Here is a 23,652-nt window from a genome sequence, read left to right as displayed (position 1 = left end):
ACCACCAGCACTTCGCTACGACAGCATTCTCGCCCGGTTCTTTTTCTTCTCCCCTGTGGGTTCTCGCCCCCCCCCCCCCCCCCCCCCCCCCGCCGAGGACCAGAACACTGCCTTAACCTATTTATTTTGCTTACATTTTCCTTTTTCATGAATACACAAGTGATAGGTTTTTAAAAATTCAAATAAAATCTTAATGAGCTCTTTCAATAAAATTTCTAAGAGATAAACCATTATTGCTATAATTTGCAGCAATTTTTTTCTTAGTGGTACACCAAATCCTTCTTAAAATCGATGACATCTTCAATTCAACGGAATTTAGCCACCCACCATCCTTTTCCCTTTGTTGTGAAGCCTTCATCCTGACTTCCTTTTAGGGACTTACTTCTTCCCCACTGTGTACAGTTTTAGTAGTACCCAGTTCTTCACTAGCTAGTAGTCTTCTCATCTTCCTTTTGATTCTTTTGAGCTATCCTATATGCTTCTCAAAATGTTCTTGCTTCCTAAGTTAGCCAGAGTTAAGTTTCAGTCTTTCAACCAAAAACCCAACTGAAACAAAGGACCTTCTTTAAGCAAGCCTGACAGAAGACATTTTAGATTATTTCCCTGCCAGAGAATTCACCAGCTTAGTAAAAATGTTATTGTTCCCTCACCATTTGCCACATATAGGCAGAGTGACTGGGGTATAGATGAAACCAGAATTGTTGAAATAGTATGACGGCTCCTGGGGATTCATTGTACTCTTCTCTGTTTTTCAGCGTGCTTTAAAATGTCCATAATAAAAAGGTTAAACAATGATAATAAATATTCTGTAGGAAAAAAAAATATGATTTCCAAAGTCCTTTTTGCACAAATTTGGTTCCTTACATGTATGTGTGCCTATGCGCCACTCTTAAGTGCTTGAGAACTTGCCTACCATCATGTGGGCACCTGGAGAGCAAGGTAAGACTAGTAAGCAGCATGTATACAAGTGACAGGACAATGGCACAAAGAACCATTCTCTAAAACTGCGTACAAAGCTTTATTCAATCAAGGTAACAGATACAATAATGTATTAAATGCTTCATGACTCCAAAAATTTGCTTTTAAAAGACTACAAAAAGAGGTGCCTGGGTGGCTCAGTCGGTTAAGCGTCTGCCTTTGACTCAGGTCATGATCCCAGAGTCCTGGGATCGAGCCCCACATCAGGCTCCCTGCTTAGCGGGTAGCCTGCTTCTCCCTCTGCCCCTTCCCCCTGCTTGTGCTCTCTCTTTCTCTCTCTCTCAAATAAATAAAATCTTTTTAATAAATAAATAAAATAAAAAAGACTACACATAAAACTCTCTTAATGTGGGGCTCCTGGGTGGCTCAGTCGGTTAAGCATCTGACTCTTGATTTCGGCTCGTCTTGATCTCAGGGTCGTGAGATCAAGCCCCACCTCAGGCTCCACGCTGGGCATGGAGCCTGCTTAAGATTCTCTCGCTCCCTCTCCCTTCCCTCTGCCTACCCCAGCCCATGTGCTCTCTCTCTCTCTCAAAAAAGAATTTTTTCTTAATGCTTTTCCTAAGATTTCTTCTCCAGTAGAAAGGAAAAAAAAAAACAGCTATTGATTCTACTAAGAACTATCATATAGATGAACACACACTTTTTGCCAAGATTTGACAGCTGGAAGTTTTCATGAAGAAAGCATCAAACATAAAAATTTTTTTTTAAGAAAAAATAATAAAAAGGTTTTACTACCCTCCGCTCTCCTTAAAGGTGACAGAAAATAAATTCCTTATCAATAGTCATTTGTCCAGTTTACAGTGAGGCTGCCAACCTCAGTCCACATGAGGTATAAAATTGGATCTCATTGGCACCTTTTATTCATCTCATGTGCCCTTTAACCTTCCACAGACCAAGTCAGAGCAAATGAGAGTTGAATAATGAAGGGGAAAAAAACCTACAAAAACAAAAACCAAACACCACAGTAAGGAATTATTGTAACCAAAAGCCTGTACCATATGTGGAGAAAGGAAGACAAAAATCCTATGTGAAGTATAATAAGCAAAGTAAATACGAGCATCTAACCAAAAAAAGCCTTATTAAAATAAAATTCAATTAAAAATAATAAAATTTCAAAGACAAGAATTTCTACCATAATGTATCGATTTTCTTTGCTTCTTAATGAAAATGGTCTGAAATTTTTTGAATATTTAAACTTCACTCTCTAATTATATACTCCATCAACCTAACCCAATTAAGTAATTATAAAGTGCTCTGTGAGAAAGTATTGAAATACAGACCCTTTCAGCAGTACTAATTACATCTTGATTTTTTAAAACCCTAAGCCATGAGCCTTCCCTATTTCCCGAAAAAATGGTGGTCTTAATCTAAAACTTATATCCTGTTCCACACATTTCAAGCAAATCAGAGGTAGTTTAGCACTTCGTCAAAGGGAAAGAAATATTAGAGAACATTTTTCAAACCCCTCAGTTTAGAAATAAAATCTTGAAGGCCCAAAGAGGTTAAATTATATGTTGAAGGTCCTGTGGTCAGTGAGGACTAGAATCCAATCCAAAGACTCTTTACATTTAGCTCTCTCAAACAAAATAGTTAAGCAGTCCAAAATAAAAACAAATACATACTAGGCATCTACATGTGGTAGGCATGTGCCTAGTATTCACAGCAGGAAGACATTCACATGATTATATAATAAAACCCTGTGCTATATGCAAATTTCAGAAATAGCACAGATGGGAAGCACTTGACTCTATCTTGGATTAAAATGTATTCACATATTTTCATGAATAAGTATATACTTTAAATCTTTAAAAGTAGTATTTTTTACCAAATAAATATTATCATGCTGTTTTGAATGCTGCTTTTCTTCAATTTATGGTCTTTCCACATCTTTCTGAATCAGCACATAAAGATCTACTTGACTGTCTAGTATTCCATTGTAGGTAGGTATCCTAATTCATTCATCCAGTCCCCATAATGGGCATTTGGAGTGCTTCCGTTTTCTACTATTACAAAAACACTTCAGTGAACATTCTCTCAGCTGTCATTAGTATTAGTAATGACAATAATTGCATAGATGTACAAAAGACTAAAATGTTCAAAAATGGAACAGAAGTATGGAGGATTTTGATTTTCCAACCTTACATATTTCTGCAATGTCTTCAGCTTCTTTGAGTGAGTACATTACTAATTAGTGCTAGTTAGTGTCAATATGGACATTAAGTCAAACATATGACATTCATCATTAGCTACAATATTGTAAGCCTTAACACCCATTGTAGACTATACAATTTTCAATCATAAACACATATGTTGGAAGAAACTCGCCTAAGAAATGTCTGGAGAATCCTCAAGAACTACTGCTCACATAGTAAGAAACTTGTCAGTAATCATGCAGCTAAGAACCTCACAAGAGATACAGTGGTCACAATCAAGTGTGGGAAGAGCGTAACGTCGGGCTTTCATAAGCACAGTCCAAAACTAAAAATGGCCACATTCTTATACTCAACACATTCTGAAGTGCAGCCAAACGCAAATAATGAGTCTTATTACAATCATCCCTCTCCAAAAATGTTTCGTAATTATGATTAGAGGCCACCAACACCTCTCTCAGATACCACAAAACTCACCGTTTCTGATTTTCAGACTCTTTCCTGGCTTGCTCCAATGCCAGCTCCTCAGCCACTCTTCTCTTCAATTCTTCATCAGAAACTAGGATCAATAAAGAGTGGAAGGAGATAAAATCAGTGATTTTTTTTTTAAGATTTTATTTATTTATTTGCTAGAGAGAGAGAGCGTGGGCAAGAGACAGTGAGCAAGAGCACAAGCAGGGGGAGAGGCAGGCAGAGTGAGAAGTAGACGCCCCGCTGAGCAGGGAACATGATGCGAGAGTAGATCCCAGGATCCTGGGATTATGACCTGAGCGGAAGGCAGACGCTTAACGACTGAGCCACCCAGGGGTCCCCAATCAGTGATTTCTTAAAAAACAAAAGCAAGAAAACACTCCAGAAAACAAAGCTGAGACTAGATCTTAATGGGCAAAGTTCTGCCAGCTGGTCAGTGTCTCCTTGGAACTACCTAAGCACTGTAGAAAAGACCAATTAGTGCACTTCAGGAGTAATTTAATCAAAAGTTCCCTGGTGACCTAGAAATTTCCACACCTGCCAAAAAGTATAATAAACTCAAGGAGCTGCTTACCGCCCAGTGGGGACTGAGCCATTAAGTACAAATTCTTTAAAATGATGTCCTATCATTAAAGTCAGACAATCATGTATAAGGGGAGGAGAGGCTGTAAGAGAGGGATTTCGGAGAGGAAAATGACACCAAAACATTCTCATTTTGATAATTAAACACTTTAATTTTTTTTAGTAAGCTCCACGCCCAATGTGAAGCCCAATATGGGGCTTGAACTCACAACCCTGAGATCAAGACCTGAGTCAAGATCAAGAGTCAAGACACTTAACCAACTGAGCCACCCAGGTGCCCCATATAATTAAACACTTTAAAAAACCATTTCTGACAGTAAATCATTTGTACTTACATTCATTTTTCCATGATTTATTAAAAAAGGGCATTTATGATTCATAAACATTTTGAAGTCATATTTTTTGGAAAATATGTCATTCAACGTCAAATGCCAACAATTGGAGAGAAACATGGAAAAGTGCTGAGAAGACAGCTGGAGCTTTCTAAATACCTGGTGACTTGATTTGAAACATCTGGTCTTTCCAATTGGAAAATGTACGATATGTTTTGTAAAGATTCTTACAGCTATGATAGCAAATAAAATAGACAAATTTTATATATTCCTTAAGAGCCTTTCATAAGAAATAAGCAGAGACTATTTCTGCTTTACTAGGAACCCACTACCTAAAATCATGACCAAGAAAGCACCAGAAAAACTTGGGAGGATCTAGGAATACACACAGGACTTAAGAAGTACTTCAAATGGCGGAGCCTATTAGGTGGAAAACTAGGTGGACACTTTACTTGATGATCTCTATGTTATAAGGGCCTTGCCTCAGGGCATATGCAAAAACTGAATTACAACGGGATATGAAAAACCTTTTTAAAATTTAGCTGACATGTAATAAATAAACAAATAAATAAATAAATAAATAAAATTTAGCTGACATGTAGTCATCAAGACAGTATGGTACTGGCACAAAAACAGACACACAGATCAATGGAACAGAATAGAGAGTCCAGAAATGGACCCTCAACTCTATGGTCAACTAATCTTCGACAAAGCAGGAAAGAATGTCCAATGGAAAAAAGACAGTCTCTTCAACAAATGGTGGTGGGAAAATTGGACAGCCACATGCAGAAGAATGAAACTGGACCATTTCCTTAAACCACACACAAAAATAGACTCAAAATGGATGAAAGACCTAAATGTGAGAGAAGAGTCCATCTTTTAAAATCCCAGAGGAGAACACAGGCAGCAACCTCTCTGACCTCAGCCACAGCAACTTCTTCCTAGAAACATCACCAAAGGCAAGGGAAGCAAGGGCAAAAATGAACTACTGGGACTCCATCAAGACAAAAAGCTTTTGCACAGCAAACAGTCAACAAAACCAAAAGACAACCAACAGAATGGGAGAAGATATTTGCAAATGACATATCAGATAAAGGGCTAGTATCCAAAATCTATAAAGAACTTATCAAACTCAACATCCAAAGAGCAAATAATCCAATCAAGAAATGGGCAGAAGACATGAACAGACATTTTTCCAGAGAAGACATCCAAATGGCCAACAGACACATGAAAAAGTGCTCAACATCACTCGGCATCAGGGAAATCCAGATCAAAACCTCAATGAGATACCACCTCACCAGCCAGAATGGCTAAAATTAACAAGTCAGGAAACGACAGATGTTGGTGAGGATGTGGAGAAAGGGGAACCCTCCTACACTGTTGGTGGGAATGCAAGCTGGTGCAGCCACTCCTCTGGAAAACAGTATGGAGGTTCCTCAAAAAGTTGAAAATAGAGCTACCCTACAACCCAGCAATTGCACTACTGGGTATTTACCCCAAAGATACAAATGTAGGGATCTGAAGGGGTACGTGCACCCCAATGTTTATAGTAGCAATGTCCACACAGCCAAACTATGGAAAGAGCCAAGATGTTCATCAACAGATGAATGGATAAAGAAGATGTGGTATACACACACACACACACACACACACACACACACACAGGAATATTATGCAGCCATCAAAAAAAAGAAAGAAATCTTGCCATTTGCAACAACATGGATAGAACTAGAGGGTACTTTGCTAAGTGAAATAAGTCCATCAGAGAAAGACAAGTACCATATGATCTCACTGATATGAGGAATTCTTAATCTCAGGAAACAAACTGAGGGTTGCTGGAGTGGTGGGAGTGAGAGGGATGGGTGGCTGGGTGATGGACATTGGGGAGGGTATGTGCTATGGTGAGTGCTGTGAATTGTGTAAGACTGATGACTCACAGACCTGTACCTCTGAAACAAATAATACATTATATGTTAAAAAAAAAAAAAAAGATAGTAGGAAGGGAAAAATGAAGGGGGGGAATCGGAGTGGGAGACAAACCATGAGAGACTATGGACTCTGAGAAACAAACTGAGGGTTTTAGAGGGGAGGGGGGTGGGGGGGTGGGGGGGTTAGCCTGGTGATGGGTATTAAGGAGGGCACGTATTGAATGGAGCACTGGGTGTTATACGCAAACAATGAATCATGGAACACTACATCAAAAACTAATGATGTAATGTATGATGACTAACCTAATAAAATTTTAAAAAATAAAAAATAAAATAAAATTTTGCTGACACTGGGTAATAACAATGAAGATATAGGAAAGGTAATAAGGACATGTTCTCTTAGGTGTGGATTATCAGAAAACAAAAACAGCACCAAAGGACACCATCAAGGTGAAAAGACAAGCCACAGAATGGGAGAAAATTCTGGCAAATCATATCGCTGACAGGAGACTTGTATCCAAAATACATAAACAAAAAGACAACAAAATTAAAAATGGGCAAAGGACAGAAACAGGTATTTCTCTAAAAAAGATAATACAAGTGGCCAATAAGCACATGAAACATGGCTCAACGGCATTCATCATCAGGGAAACACAAATCAAAACCATGATGATACACCAATTCAAACCTAGTAAAATCAAAAAGACAAGCATTAACAAGTGTTGGTGAGAATGTGAAGAAATTGGAACCTTGATACATTGCTGGTGGGAATGTAAAATAACGTGGCCACCACAGAACACACTTTGGCAGTTCCTCAAAATGCCAAACGCAGTTGCCATGTGATCTAGCAATTCCACATTTAGGTACTGTATATACTCAAGAGAATTTAAAATATTTACGGCAGTATTCACAATATCCCAAAAGTGAAAAACAACCTAACTGCCCATCCACTGATGAATAGATAAACAAAATGTATATCCATCTCAATACAGCTATAAAAAGAAAAAAGAAAATAATATAAAAACAGAATAATGGACAAGGAATCAGAGAAAGGAATAAATACTAATTGAGGTTTAATCCAAGCTTGGCCATCAACAATCTGGAGGACCTGGGATGAAAGTTACTAGCCTCTCCGTACAGTTTTCCTCAAAAGGCTGTTCTCAACTGGACGTTCTCCAGGGTCCCTTTGATCTATATACTATGCTGCTGATTGTCTTCTCTCCTACTTCACAGTCTATAATATGAGAAAGATACAAGTCTTGGCTTTGAAAAGGTCACATAAAATCAAGAAAAAAACTAGCACAGAGAATTCTGTCTGCATTCAGGCAAATCTTAAAGATTTTTTCAGTATTAAAGGTTTAAAATAATACAAACACCAGCAGGGACGTTACAGACAGTAATAGCCCAGCAAAGAGTCCAAACATTCTCTGTTTTTCCATCAGCTAGACTTTGGATCAATCAGGTAATCTACCTGAGTTTTGATTTTCTCATCCAAAACCAGGACCTGCTGGGTTACATGGGGGTCAGCTGGCCATGAAGTTCTAGACTATGCACTCCACAAGGTGATAATTTTCACATTTTCAGCTGCTTCTCATAAACAAGCAAAACAACATCACACTACATTTTTTCAAGTTATTCACAGCTGGTAGCTCTAATTAGTAGCAAAAACTGAAATAAATATTTAACCCAACTAATACTACACAAACTATACTCTTAAGTTTCCCATACCAGGCAGAATCTACAGAGTGAGGCTGATATGTACAATCACACCGCTTCCCCCTGGATTTTTTCAAATGACCACAGCAACATTTTTCTCAGGCAAAATTCAATCAAAGTCTCAATCACAATTCAAGTGAGTTTCATTCCAACAATTAGAACTAGGCTTCAGTGAAAGAAACCTCAGCATACCAGGTCTTAGTATGCAGAAATGGGATCAGTTTTCTAAGTGAGCTAATAAGTCTCCAGGTCTTCATGGTGCATTTTATGCCGCTTATATAGGGGCTTCCAACTACGGGAAAAGCCAAAGTCAGCAGAGAGCTTTTTATGATGATGTGATAAACCTAAAATGGAACAGTAAGGACTCCATTACCAAATGGCGACCAGCTGGGAAGGTGGGAAGGAAGCCATGCAAGAGAGACTGCAGAGAAGGAAAGTGTGGCTTCAAGGCCTGTCCTCTTTCTCTATACCATCCTGACTATCCTGTCAGCCCCACCACCTGCCAGGGGTGAGGTGAGAAACAGATGGAGGTCACTGGTGATGTCATCTAGGTAGGCTACAAGGGAGAGAGGTGGGAGTGAGAAAGCACCACAAAGTGATGCAAAGAGCCAGAAACTCCTGAGGCCACTGAAGAAGATGTGCCCAAGGGACCAACTGGTTGACATCACTTTTTGTCAGTAAAGAGACCAAAGCACAGCTGTCTTTCTAATGCCCCAGCTATTTCTGGAAAAGAAAAAAGAAGAAAAAAATACAATTTTGGGTCTCACGTCCAAGGTCACAGCTGAAAAAGTAATTACCTTAGCTACAAGTGAGAATTTAAAATAACAAAAGATAAAACATGACCTAGCATAAAGAGTTTAAAATCTAAAATAGCAAATCAAAGCCAAGGCAGGGAAGTAAACCAGTATAGTAATGGGTTTTGAGCAAATCTAAGTTTCATGTTATTTGTTTTTAAATCAACAGAATACAGAAAGCAACAATATATTATTTCTTCTGATGGGTTTGGTCCAAAGCACAGAAGGGAAAAAGATATACCATGTGGAGACCACTATTTAAAATGGCCTTTCCGAAAACATTATTTTCAGCTCTCAGGATCTGAACATTTTCTCAAATAAAACTTATTAAATTAAAAGGTCAGTGTTTCAGGATGGGCTACTTTAAGAGAAGCTCAGGAAAGGCCAACCTTGCCTATTAGCACAGTGAGTTTCCAAGTAGATCTTTAGGGACTGGCAAAGTTTGTGAAATGACAAAAAGTAAAAAGGAGAAATGTTCAAGCCATATAAATCAGATTTGCCATGGAAATCTGTAAACCTATTTCAAGCTCAGTAAGTATGCTTCCACAGCTTTTACATATATACAACACTTTCCTTTTAAAATGTGTTAAGACAAAAGGGTATTTTCTTCACATACTTGAATCCTATACTTTTAAAAAGTCTTCTCAAAAACCATTTTATTGTCTTTCTCAATGGCAAACATACACAAACACTGGCATTTTCTCAATTCGTTGTAGATGATACAACACTGACCATAAAACATGTGAAAAAAATGCCAAGTATTTCAATTGCTTGGTTACAGCAAGTCTGGCCCTATCTTTAAAACTATTTTTTAAGATTTTATTTATTTATTTGAGAAAAAGAGAGAGCGCACAAAGGGAGAGGGAGAGGGAGCAGCAGACTCCCCGCTGAGCAGAGAGCCCAATGTGGGGCTCGATCCCAGGACCCTGAGATCATGACCCGAGTCAAAGGCAGACGCTTCACTGACTGAGCCACCCAGGTGCCCCTGTAAAACTATTATTGAAAATAATAAATACTTGTATGGTAGAAAGCAGCTCACGATTCCTAACAAATCTGTATTTGTTTTTAGTGAACAACCTTCTAAACAAATGTTTTGGTTAGTCCACTAATTCTTTACTGACTGCCTAGCAATCTTTTACTCCTCTTGGCCACATTCTAAATTTCTAAGAATTTAAATTCTTCAGAAATTCTAAGAATCTGAATTTCTCATTTGGGTTCAGGATCAAATAAGAAACTCCTACTTATTATAGATCCTAGTTTTCTTAGGAATAGAATACCATGGTCTTAATTCTCAGAGAAAGTGTAGCATAAATTCATTATGCCTCACCTGCCTTCATGTTATATGACTTACGTCCAAATTCCATTTTCAGAAACTTGGTAAACTAGAGGGAGACAAGGAAGGAAGAGGTGAGAAGAGAGAGTCACTATATTCAAGATAGTTCCTCGAATGGAGAACAGGAAGGACTCCAAATGATGGAAGAACTTTATGAATGCCTCATCATCTATGAAAAAACAAAAAATTAAAACTGCAACTATGATTCAAGATTTATATAGATTCCCTGAACCTCAGGGGACATATCAGTGTCCTTTGTAACAAGGACATGACTACGACTTTCCCTTCCCTTCATTTTCCTTGCAACATCCTTACACTATAATTCCCTCCCCAATTACAGTATCTCTTAAACAATCTCCAAAAGTTACTTAATAAAAATGATGGCTTGCCTCAGCAAAATGTCAGGTCCTCTGGGATTTTTTTCTTTACTCCATTTGTCTTTCCGGTTTTACCATTTGCTGATACATGCCATGTCCAATTTTATAAAGCCTATTATTTGCATATGCTAGTTTAAAAGCACTGAAGGGAAACTATGAAGATCTAACTCTAAGAGGAACATACATGTATGTAACTGCATAACACAAGCAGCAGATTTTAGAAAAAGACCGAGGCTCTGCCAGGATTGAGACAGTTGAGCCCCAGCTTATACCAGAAGACAAAGCCAAATTAAATTTTCAGCTCCGTAGAAATATCCATTAATCTTATAATTTCAATAAATTCATTAATACAAAAAGAGCACTGATTGTTTTAAATAGAATAATGGAAGCATCCACACAATCAATGAAATACAGCACACAGTATATTGGAACTCAATGACTCACAGCATGGGTTGCAGGATAAATCCTGTCCCGCTCTTTATCTTACAAAAGGTACGGGGTGTGACTGGGAGAAGAGTCAAAAGATGACAAGGACAAATCTCTGAGGTTAGAAAGAAACATGTTAATGGTTTGCCATTATCCATTTGTGGCACCATTTACCTGGCAGACAAATAAACCTGATTTAAACATACACACACACACAGAGGAGTATATTAAGTATGATGTTCAGCTGACAGTTACATTCACTATCACCCAAGTATAATGTATCTTAAGACTGCCTTCAAAAAAACCACCATCTGCCCAGATACCTGGCAGAGCAGCTGAGGCTACCTATACGTTACAGTTAATGACAGTGTTGGAATGAAAATCCTTAAATGCACATTCATAACCATAAATACTGAATCAGAAGGCACAGTGGTACAGAGTGTGGTAACCTAAACATGAGCAGCATCAAGTTAATGGTTTATTTCATTGTATTACTGCTCCATCAGGATTTATATACCTTTGTAAATTTCTAATTTGAATGGCATAAGATGCAAATAATGTTCATTTTATTGTTTGCTTCACAACCAGCACTCATGGAAACCGGCTCCACGTTCCATTCTATGGGAAAACACACATCAACACCAGGCCGCAGAAGCCGCAGAACGACAGACAAGCTCATCAGTCACATGCTACAGTTTCCACATTTTTAAGTAGATAATTCGTAAATGCAAAGAGGACCAAGCTGGAAACCAAGGAGGGGTTCCCTTTTAGTCTAGGTTTTGCCACAATTTGTTTTTGTGATTTTGCTCAAAAACCCACCATTGCTCTAGGCCATGGATAGTTCATCTGTAAACTTGAGGGCCCAAACCAGAAAATCTCTAAAAGCTAAAAGCCCTTCCCCTGAAAACACAGGTTAAATGGGAACCTCATGGAACTGAATTCATGCTTGAGCCTCCACATCCCCTAAAAGCCCACTAAAATGAAGGTAAAGGAATAAAACAGTACATCACTGGCAACAGATATGGTCAGTTGCTTGAAGTGACACCACTCATTTGGAGACATTGTCTATCAGATACCCACCCAGCAAACTACCAAAAACAGCCTCTAGGCTTCACGGACAATGCAAATATAAAAGGGGGAGAGGCAACAGGGGAAGGAGCAATATTGTGCATATCAGTCGTTACATAAAATAAGTCATCAACTTCTGAGGTAGTTTGGGAAGATTTAGAAGAAACATACACACTGTAAAATCACATACAATGAAAGTAAAAAATGCAGTGGCTACTCAAAAACGAAATTCAAGACAAGCTTCCCTCCCTCCACGCACCCCCCACACACACACAACCACACCAAAGCCACCATCACCAGGTTTCTGCTCCTGGACCCTCCTTTCAGAAAATCTGGAGCCAGGGCGCCTGGGTGGCTCAGTTGGTTGAGACTCGACTCTTGATTTCAGCTCAGGTCATGATCTCAAGGTTGGGGGACTGAGCCCCATGTCTGGCTCCACACTCAGCGGGGAGTCTGCTTCTCTCCCTCTCCCTCTGCCCCTCCCCCCCAAAAAATCTGGAGCCACCACTACTGACAGTATAGTATTTATAAAGGAGAGAAGGATGGGTATTCATTATAAACTTACTGTACTAGCCACAGGTTTCAATGTCTAAGCTCTTCTATGGCCAACCATATGAACTTATTTTTGTTTAATTATTTTCTCCCAAATCAAGTGACCCCTAGGAATAACACAAACTGGGGAAATCCATCAATTCACTAGGTAGTAAATTCTCATTGACTTAAGGCATATGGTCCCTACCATTAGAGACTGTAGTCTGAGTTAGTAAAATTGTGCTCTTGAGGTTTATTATTAAGAAAGCCTACCAAAGCTGACTGCAGTCATGGAGTGCTTCATGAAGGAGGTGGGACATAAGCAAGGACCTACATTAGAAATGGAAAGGAACCCCAACAAAGCCTGTTTGTAGGAAGAAAAAAATAGAAGGGTAAATTCCGCTCAATTGTGAGGAGGCTTGGAAACCAAGCAGAAGTTTGGATAAAAATGTTAAGAAATAGGGCACTAAGAACAGCTGTTAAAATACAGAAATAATGTGGGGCGCCTGGGTGGCTCAGTCAGTTAAGCATCTGCCTTCGGGTCAGGTCATGATCTCAGAGTTCTGGGATGGAGCCCAGAGAGGGCTTCCCGCACAGCAGGGAGTCGGCTTCGCCCTCTGCCCCTCCTCCCTCCCTCCCCCTCTGCTCCTGCTCTCTCTCCCTCCCTTTCTCTCTCTCTCAAATAAATAAATAAAATCTTTAAAAACAAAAATACAGAAGTAATGCAATCAAACAGTGTTACAGGAAATTTATTCTGGCACAGGTTTGCAGATAAACAGGATGGGGAAAGCATAAGGCAAGGAATGAGTGGCTCTCAAAGTGTAGACTCATCTCCCATGCCCCCACTTCTCTCCCCTCCCACGGAGCTGCAGCACCAGGAACTTGTAGAAATGCAAATATTTCAGCCCCACCCCAGACCTATAAATCAATGGGGGGGGGCGGGGGGGGGCTCGCGGGGAAGCACTCTGTGTGTTAACAGGCCCTCCAGGTGATCCTGATGGTTGTTCAAATTTGAGACAGTGGGTGATGAACACCTCAGCTTAGGTTACTGGCAATAAAGACACCGTGGAAGATACAGAACTTTCATGGGAAAAACTGATCCTCTGTGACTGAGAGAAGAGGGAGAAAGAAGTCAAAGGTGCACCCAGATGCCAGAAAATTAATACCCATGATGGTCAATTAAGAAGGAGAGGCTGGGGGCGCCTGGGTGGCTCAGTCGTTAAGCGTCTGCCTTCGGCTCAGGTCATGATCCCAGGGTCCTGGGATCGAGCCCCGCATCGGGCTCCCTGCTCTGCGGGAAGCCTGCTTCTCCCTCTCCTACTCCCCGTGCTTGTGTCCCCTCTCTCGCTGTGTCTCTCTCTGTCAAATAAATAAATAAAATTAAAAAAAAAAAAAAAAAGAAGGAGAGGCTGTTTGGGCAAGAAGGATAATGAGTTCCATTTCAGAGATAGTCAATTGAAAGTAATGGTAGAATCACCACATGGAATTGTAGGCAATTAGATATTTGAACCTGAAATTCAGATTTGATTTGCGACTTGGCTGGAAATGCTGATTTGGGAATGACTATTACAGATCTGAGCTCAGTGAATTCTGGAAAAAAATTGTGTAAAGAGAAAAAAGTAGAAGGCTAAGGAATAGGCCTTAAAAATACATCAAAAGAAGGAGGGGGGCGAAAGAAGAACAAACACCATTAGGGGCAAAGAAGAAATGGAACAGAAAGGAAGAAATGAACCAAGATACCATGTGCACAAATGACAGAGATTTCATCTCTTGGCCAATTCCAATCAACTGGCAGTAGCTGTTTGGGGTGCTGTGTGCGGGAGGACTCCATAGCCAATTCCAGGTTCAGTGAGTTCTATCTACCCTGGGCACTGGAGGAAGATCTGGCAGCATGGCTAACAATTACCTATTATCCCATGGAGTGCATGGAAATCAGATAGTGTGGGCATCAGGAAATCAGTGGGAAGAGAGCAACCGAAGGCAGCAATTACAGGCCTCTCTTCAACAAGTTTAGAAATAAAACAAGAACGAGGTGGAAGATTTATAAATAAAAGATGACTTTCACAGAAAGTGGCAATCTGTGCATGTTTGAAGGGCAGCCATAATGAATAATCTGTAAATTGTAAAGAGACTGATGAATGCTAGTTGTTTCTCCACAGTAGATTAGCAAATACAATGTATACATTACTCATAAGGATCTGGTTGTTTAATGTACAGTAATGAAGGCCAACTAAAATTTATCTATTATATCCCAGTCCACTTTCCTCATTACCACCCTGTTGCAAAGTTCATAGTGCAATTTTTAAAGTACATTTTATAACAGTGAAACAGAGTGGACAAGCCCACTTCATGTGCTAAAAAGCTTTAACCAAGACTAATGTCCCTCTCTAATAATTTGCTTTGGTAAATATAAAGTCAAATACCACTCCAACACTTAGAATCATAAATCAATCTTCCCTCTTCCTATTGTTATGAACTAGTGTGTGCTTTTTAGCAAGAAAAACTGTATTTTATTCAAAAATCCATTAATCACTAATAAAATAAGTTATTAAATAACAAACAAAATAATAAATAGAATATTTAGTTCTTTAAACTCTGACCAACATTTTTTTCTAAGGGAGTCTTTAAATTTGTCTTTGCATGTAATCAAAGCCCAAGAAAACAAGAAGACTCAAAGTCTAAAAATAAAATCTACCTTCTAATCTACCTAACTGCCTACAGCTCTGGGAAATGTCAACTGACCCCAATCTCAAGACTTTTGTTCCCTTGAATTAAAATAAAATTTCTGACCCAATTATGGCCCTTTTGAGAAGGAAGGAAACAAAACTACAGAGTTCTGTTTTAGATACGGGCCCACTACTAGATAGTAGAAATAGTAAGGGACCACAGACAGACCTCTGGGCTCCAGTGCCTTCATTTATAGCCCATCAAGTGTAAGATGCCAAAAAGGGCCTATTTAACACACGAGCTAACCACTACAGAACAATGGCCTCTCCTGGGAAGTTTTTAAAAAAGCAATTCAGATTTAACACCCATGCTTAATTCATATTTTATTTATGGTACTTCAAATATATTAAAACTGTGAGACAGCATAATATACATCGGAATAATATTTTTCATTAAGCTGTAGTGCAATATCCTGAGCTTTGTTTTTTATTTAGTTCACATTGTGATAATTAGATCAGCCTCTTTTTTGAAGTAAAATTGTATCTATAGCCCTGTTACTTTTTCCTTCATCTAAAGTAACAAATCTCCACTTATTGTTCAGAAAACAGAATTTCAATGTAGTCATCTCTAGTAAAGCAAAAATACTACTCCGTGAAGCATTATGGAAGCTGTGAATCAGCTGTGGGGAGACTGTGGGGGCGCCTGGGTGGCTCAGTCGGTTAAGCCTCCAACTCTTGATTTCGGCTCAGGTCATGATCTCAGGGCAGTGGGATGGAGCCCCATGTCGGGCTCCACACTGGGTATGGAGCCTACTTAAGATTCTCTCCTCTGCCCCTCCCCTCCCTCTCTATCCCTCTGTCTCTCTCTCTCCCCTTCCAAAAAAAAAAAAAAAAGACATAAGACTGTACAAAGGGATTTCAATACCAAAGGCCTTGTCCTGTTTTGAAGTCCAAGAATGTACTTAACCTTCTTCTCTAGGAGTATAATAAATTACCCACAGTAAAGTTAGGCTGAGCAGAAGATAATAGTAAAAACATTTATTGTGATTATATATTTATTATGATTATATATTCCTAATGATCCACAAATTTCCTCAATACCAGTGTTATACAGAGAAAGGCAGTAGAACACTTTCTTCTCTTTCAGTAACATTTCACTTTTGTAACCTACACCAGGTGCTATGTAAGGTTTCAGGATGTAAACCTTTTAGAATACCTGAGGCTATCCGAGATAGTAATGAAAACAGATGCTTTCTTGAGACAAGCGGTTTTCACCCTTACCAGACACAACACTGCTTTCTTTCAGCAAACATTTTGTAATATGCCCTTCGCTATCTTGAAAATAGACAATAATTTGACACAAAAAATTTAATCAGTAGTAATACCCTAAGTGTTCTATTTTTTAAAAAGACACTAATTTGTAATAAAATAGTGGCTTTTCACTATGTAAATGCTCAAACCTAACCACACTAGAAGATGTAACAGCCTGAATCTTGAGCTTATATATTAAGTCACCACAAGTGCAACAGCTACAACTCTTGCTACCCAGGAGCTGCATTCTTGGAAAATTCGCTATATCTTAAAACCATGCAGAACAGACTGTCTCCTTATATATTAAGTTCTGGGCTGAGTAAGCAGGTTTTCAAGTGCATAAATTTCTGATGGGACATTCAAAAAATTGAGGGCACAGGACAATTAATTCTTCAAGGGACAGAACTCTCCCAGGCATTGCAAGACCTCTAGATCCCTGCCCACACCACTAAACACCAGGAGCTCCCCTACAAATTTCTAAAATGCCCACCTGGAAGCAGTGCTGCCCCACCACTGAGCACCACTGTTTTAGACTGAGCTAAAATATTCACTCTGGTACAAGAAAAACATGGGAAACCTAGCCACTTTATGGTTTGTATAACCATTGATAGTCGCAAATAATGCACTGATAATAATACGGCATTTTCAAACACAGATAAAAATTTGGAGGGGGCTGCAAAATGCCTTCCCCCCGTGTGAGCTCTGCTCCAAGGTGCCCAAGTATTACTAGTTTCCTCTCTCTCTATACTCACTAAAATCACATTTGCCCAGTCCCATTCTTACAGATCCCCTTGATTTTCCTTAAGGTATCCAAAACCAATTTCCGCCAATCATTGACTTGTCTATTTTTTTTCTCCCCTGATGCCTCAAGATGAGTCGAGTCCTCAAAGGATGAGGGCTCCATCGGGAATTCAATAGAAATCGAAGGTGGGTACAAATGGCAGCCTAAAGACTCCAGCTTGCTTGTTATACCTCAAGAATACACACAGATACAGGGTGATACCCATCTACCCACAAACTGTTCTAATGTTTTCATTATTAAGCACTCACAGACATTTTCAGGTTAATGTCTTTAAGAGAATAATTTCCCAAACATAACACACTTCCCATCAACACTGTCTACATTGGATGATTCTTGGCCAATTAAAACTCAATGTTTCATAAGTGACAGTATCAGAATTAACATTGAACAAATAGTTCAATAGGCCATATCATTTTTACATTCCAGGAAAATGAGAAAAGGATTTAAAGTTATTTACTCTAAATTGACTAAAAATAATGCACAGAGAGTCTTTCTTGAAACTAAGGAAGTGAAGGTTTAGTAAAGAATAATTTCTCTGTAAACACCAAAAATAAATTAGCTTTCACTACAGCATATAATAGAAAACTATCTAGCATAAATTATAGGAAGGCAGCAAGAATGAGTACAATCCAAATACGTATGATACTTTATGAGAAATGTATTTATGTCATTTTTAAGTACCTTCAGCAGTTGGATCCAGTCTTTTAAAACATGTTATCAGGTAAAGGTCCCTAGAACTATTCTAACAAAACCAATAATTAGAATACCAACTTACTCTCTGTAAATAGCGATTTCTAATGTACATGACAATTTCATAAAATAATTTGCTAAGTAATTTGAGAATTCCTCACAAGTAATTTTCTTACCAAACCCTCCCTCTCTTCCACCCCATCCCCCACCCTGTTAGTGTAAGTAAACATAAATCTTCTTAATTTCATGATAAATTGTCAATTAAATGAATCCAAATTAATTTTACTGCATGTTCTAACATTTTTAGTGTCTTTAACATATTTTATCTGTAATATAGTTTATAGAGGATTTAACAGTAAAAAAATAAGACATGATATATATAATATAAAAATATCTTTAATAGTATAAAATGTTCAGATTTAAATTTATATGCATCTGAAACATGACAATGAAATAATGGGAACAGTATAACATGTCACACATGAAAGACCTCCATTTCACAGTCACAACCATTGTGTGTGTGTGTGTGTGTGTACATCATAGGACTGTGAAAAAGAGAAGCACATCATGTTTGATTTCTCTGAAATGGAGAGTAAAACAGTGCTCAATGAGAAGCATAGCAAAGCTATTCTAATTAAAGAATCAGGTTTAAAGACATCGGTGTTCTCTTCCTGACTTTATCCTCTGTGACTTAAATTCTTATCTATAAATTACCAACGAGGTTTCTCTTGAAGACGAAATGAAATAAACTAAGGAGGTATTTTAAGGACAATGATGAACACCATTACAAAAAGAGAATGAAACTCTATTCAACTGAAGAACCACCAGCATTTGATTTTTAAAATCCTGACTACTGTCTAACATTTCATTGAGCCAACACTGTATTTCCCAAGAGATCACAACTTTTTCATCATACAGAAAAGATCATGTAATTTTTTTAAAAAATGGAACAAACCAAGAGTTGCTGGAGGGGCACTGGAGGGGGATGGGTAAAATGGATGATGGGGATTAAAGAAGGCACTTGTGATAAGTGCCAGGTGTTGTATTAAGTGACGTACCACTAAATTCTACACCTGAAACTAATATTACACTGCATTAACTGGAATTTAAATAAAAACTTGAAAAAGGAAAAAACTGTGGTGGACCTCTCATGAGAATTCAGGATCCAGCCTGATGCCGAGGCCCAATTACATAAGTATTTCAGCTTTTGATCTCCAAGGTTCACGTACTGTAAATGAATTTAATCTGACAGTAACAACAATAAATTTTAATCTCTTTCATTGTCTTTGAATACTGCTAAAGTCATGGATTATGATGGATGATGAAGAGACTGAAGGGTAAAGTAAAATTGATGTTGACCAAGTCTTGTCTAAAAACTCATTTTCATGGCCCATTTAAATACTATTAGAAACAGGAAGGCCAGTAGCAAAGAAAGATTTAGACAACAAGGAAGAGCAACATATATTTTATATATAAAGCAATGAGAAACAGGAAGCAAGCTCAATATCCAAAAACAGGGAAATGGTCCAACAATAAACAGAAGAGCCATATTATGAAATATGGTGCTAATATTAACATGCTTTTAAAGAATATTAATCCATGAAAAGATTCTCACAATTAAGTAAAAAAGAGAAGATACTAAACTGATCACATTGTTTGGTCATATTATTTGATCATTTTGTTTTGTCCGTTGTATGTCCAGTACTGAAAAAAGCATAAGGAAACCATCACAAAGAAATACATATAAATATAGTCTCGAATGATAGATATAAAGTTATAATAATGGTATCTTTGAATTTGGGAGGAATGGATCATTTTTCTCTTTCTTTATACTTAATTGTACTTTTTACCAAATACACATTTTTACTTCCCTGGTCATTTAAGAAGTTATTTTTTAAAAACTTAAATAGACAATAAATTCCAGTTTTCAAATATACAAAATATATCAGTTTAGCAGAACAGACATTCAAAACTCACTTATACCAAAAAAGAGTCAGCTGGGATGAAAGAGTCTAAAAGTGAGCACCACAAGATTTGAGAAAACAAAATTGGTTTTTGTTTTTTTTCTTTTACCCCACAGCCATCCCGCCTACACCTCATTATAACAGACTATGTATTCTTAAAAGGCAAATCACTCAAAGAAAGTACAATCATACACCATTATTGTGATAATGTTTGGGGGAGCAGAATTTATAGCACGGTTTCTTATTGTGCTACCTAGAAGCATACCACATGAGGGCTATTTGCTGAAGAGTTCTTTTGTATTGAAAATGATGAGATTCAAAGCGTCAGAAAAAGAATATTTGATGACCATATTAAATACAAGTAGAAAATGGGGGAGAGGGAGCCTTAGAGAGTCAAAATATTCTCTTTGCACCTCATTGTTTCAAGTAGCATTTAATTTTTTGTCTTCCATTTAGATTTTTCAATTGATAATACCAATGGCCCTAGTATGATGAATGATAACATGTTATCAAGGACAGCTGATGAAAAATTCTTAGTCACTGACTTCAGCAATCAACTGAGGTTAAGCTAAGTCAGATAAAAGGAATGAAAGATAACCACTGATAGGATTTTCTACATCATGCAACAAATAACACAACATAATGAAAGCTCTATGGAGATCCATTTCCTACATGCCGCAGTTACCACTACAGAGTCACTACATTTGGGGATGTTCTAGAAAATCACTCTATAAATTGTCCATTTTGGCTGTGAGACAGACAGAGTCCAATTTATTTTATTCCACAGAGGCATAAGCTAAAAGAAAATATAACTTCAACTATAAATTTAAACTATTATATCTGTCATTATATTCTTTGCTGCCACTAGCAAAACATTTAATGTTCTTTGCTTGCTGATTAGATTTATACTTAGCAGGAAATACATATCAAAATTTTGCTTGCTTCCTTAAAATGGAATCTGACAACTTTTCACTGGGGTTTCATGGCCTGAAGCATCTCTAGTGAAAGCTATTATTCAATGTAGCAAACTCTCATTTTTTTTTAAGTTGCTTAGTACATATACACATTACAATCACTGGCTAAGACAAAAAGGTTTTAAATATCTATTTGTAGGAACTGTATCTCAATAACAAATATCAAAACGATCGCTTTTCACAAAGCTTTCAAGACAGAATAGCAATGACAAATGACAGGACACTGTAACAGATACTACAGCTTTATTGTGAGTTTAATCTTCATCTTATTTATTTGGGTTTAAAGGAAAATCAGACTAAATTATTCATTCCTTACAGTTGCAGAGGAATCCTCAGATACTGTTTATACAGTTTGAATATAAACTGAAAATATCAAGTCTTTTCAATTTTTCATCCATACTACTAAATCAGGAATAACTAAAATCCAAACAGGAATTCAGACATGTGACAAAGTGAAGTCTTTGTAACCAAAATATTCCAACATTACTCAGCTCTATTCTGAAAAGAACTTGTGCCTCAGGGATGCCCACATTCTCAGCACTTAAAACCCTGGCTACATCCTTTTCCAGTCTCACCTGGGAATCCAAAGAAAATTATGAACTTCAACTAACACAGCCCAGGATGCCACAGGGGCAATTTTTGGTTGGGCATGTGGCTGATCAGAATAAAGACCACATTTTCCAGCCTTGCTCACAGTTGTGTAGCCTCATGACCATGTTCTGGCTAAGAATATGTACGTGGACATGGCGTGTGAAGCTTCTAGAGGTTGGAGGACAGCTGGGGGCCATTTTGGACCATACAGATAAAGCAAACACCCTAGAGATGCAGAGCAATAAGACAGAAGGAACCTGAGTCCCAATACGAAGGAATCATCAAAATTACCCAAAGTATTATGGGAGAGAGAAATAAAATTCTAACTTTTTAAGCCATCGTTACTTAGGGTCTCCATCAGACAGTGGAACCTATCTTCTACCCTGTGTATTCTGATCAAACACGGCAAAAATTCAAAGTTCTCATCTACGCTTTGTCAGACCTCAAAGAATCAAAGACAGTCTCAAAAACATGCACACTTGAGAAGGGAATGGGTGGGGGGGGGGGGGGAGGGAAGCAGGGAGGAGGGGAAGAGAAGAGACGCTTCAGAACCAGCTCTGCTGAGATCCTAGAAAAGAGCTGGAAGTCTTGAGGGCAGAGGCCTAGGCTTTGTCCTAGGAAAGTCTCCCCATCCAGATGCGCATAAGAGGAGGAAACTGGAAAATAACCCAGGTGTTTTGTCCATTCCAGAGTCAGTCAGTCATTTAAGCAAGTTATTCAATCTCTTTAGAAGAGCCTCAGTTTCATACTTCTAAAATGAGGGGCATGGATTAGATCATCTCTAATGTTCCTTTCACTTAACCTAATTCTGAACCTATGCTTCTCTACTCATGACATCACAGCAGAGACGCTGAGAAAGTCAGCTCTGGAATCAGGGATTGCCTAGATCCAAAACCTGGCTCTACCATTTGTTGTATTAGCTTCCCTGTGACTCAGTTTCCTCGCCTGCAAAATAAGTATCATAAAAGTAACCACGTCACAGGATTTTTGTGGGAATTATATCTCCTCCTCATGTATATCAGTACCTCATCAGATTACATTTTAGCTCTCATAAGTCTACTTTACCTAAAGACCTGTACATGTAGTCCTCAAATTTCAAGTAACCAGCAATTTACAGATTACTCATTGAAATTACCAATTACCTTTTCTACCCTGGCAATTCTTCAAGGCTCTATCCTGCCATCTGCCTCCTGTTCAAGAGGAGTCTAACATCATCATACTGCCTGCAAACTAATAATTCACTAACTTTCCACCACCTCTCTGGAAAGTTAAACCTTTCTAAAAAAATGTTGCGGCTATCCCGAAGTTTGTTGGAGTATCTGACTATTTGAAGCCATGCTCTCAAATTTTTTCCTTCTCTCTTCTCAAGCAGCACTCTACATAGCAGCAAGGGTCCAAAACAAATCCTAAGTCCTCCTTTTTTATAGTTTTTTTTTTTTTTTTTTTTGCAAATACACCAAGCAGCATTTGAAATAAAAGGATTGATTATGTCACAAGTTGATTTTCCCCATCTCCCCACCCTCTCCAATCATACACAAAAAACTCAAATGTGATCATTCTATTCTGGGTGTACCATCTAGGAACCCCACTTCCACTATTCTGTGTTCGGCTGCTAACTTTCAGGAATTCCTAAAGTCCAAAACAAACAACTGCACCACTTCAATGCTCCCTTTGATATGCTAACATTCCTAAGAGGACTTCAACTATCAGCTACAAAATAAACATTAGTTTAGGTCCAAAACAGTTTGCTTGGGCATAAGTTCGGTAAAATATTAATACATTAAAGCTGCTGCTAATGTTTTTAGCATTAATGTTAAAATTTTGTAAGAAAATAATTATTTTAAGCATGCAGTGACTGATTTACTACATTCTTAAGAAATGCAAATTATATCCAGAGGCCTTTTCCAGTACATGTCCAATTTCATAAAAGATGTAAATGGAGAACCATAATCCACTTAAACATAT

General features: G+C 38.1%; 1 protein-coding gene across 4 annotated transcripts in view; it reads right to left on the bottom strand.

Annotated features, from left to right (window-relative positions):
* The window catches only part of CHCHD3 (coiled-coil-helix-coiled-coil-helix domain containing 3), a 270,756-nt gene that overhangs the window by 209,739 nt on the left and 37,365 nt on the right, over positions 1 to 23,652 (bottom strand). For all 4 annotated transcript variants that reach the window (XM_032401548.1, XM_032401547.1, XM_032401550.1 and 1 more), the window contains exon 3: positions 3,609 to 3,690. In XM_032401548.1, coding sequence (XP_032257439.1) covers positions 3,609 to 3,690 — 82 coding nt within the window. The remainder of the gene's footprint in view (positions 1 to 3,608; positions 3,691 to 23,652) is intronic.

The sequence above is a fragment of the Phoca vitulina genome, unplaced genomic scaffold, assembly GCF_004348235.1.
Source record: "Phoca vitulina isolate PV1807 unplaced genomic scaffold, GSC_HSeal_1.0 scaffold4, whole genome shotgun sequence".
In the NCBI taxonomy this organism is placed as follows: domain Eukaryota; kingdom Metazoa; phylum Chordata; class Mammalia; order Carnivora; family Phocidae; genus Phoca; species Phoca vitulina.
The sequence above is the reverse complement of the archived record's forward strand: the minus strand, read 5'-3'. Positions and strand labels throughout refer to the sequence as shown.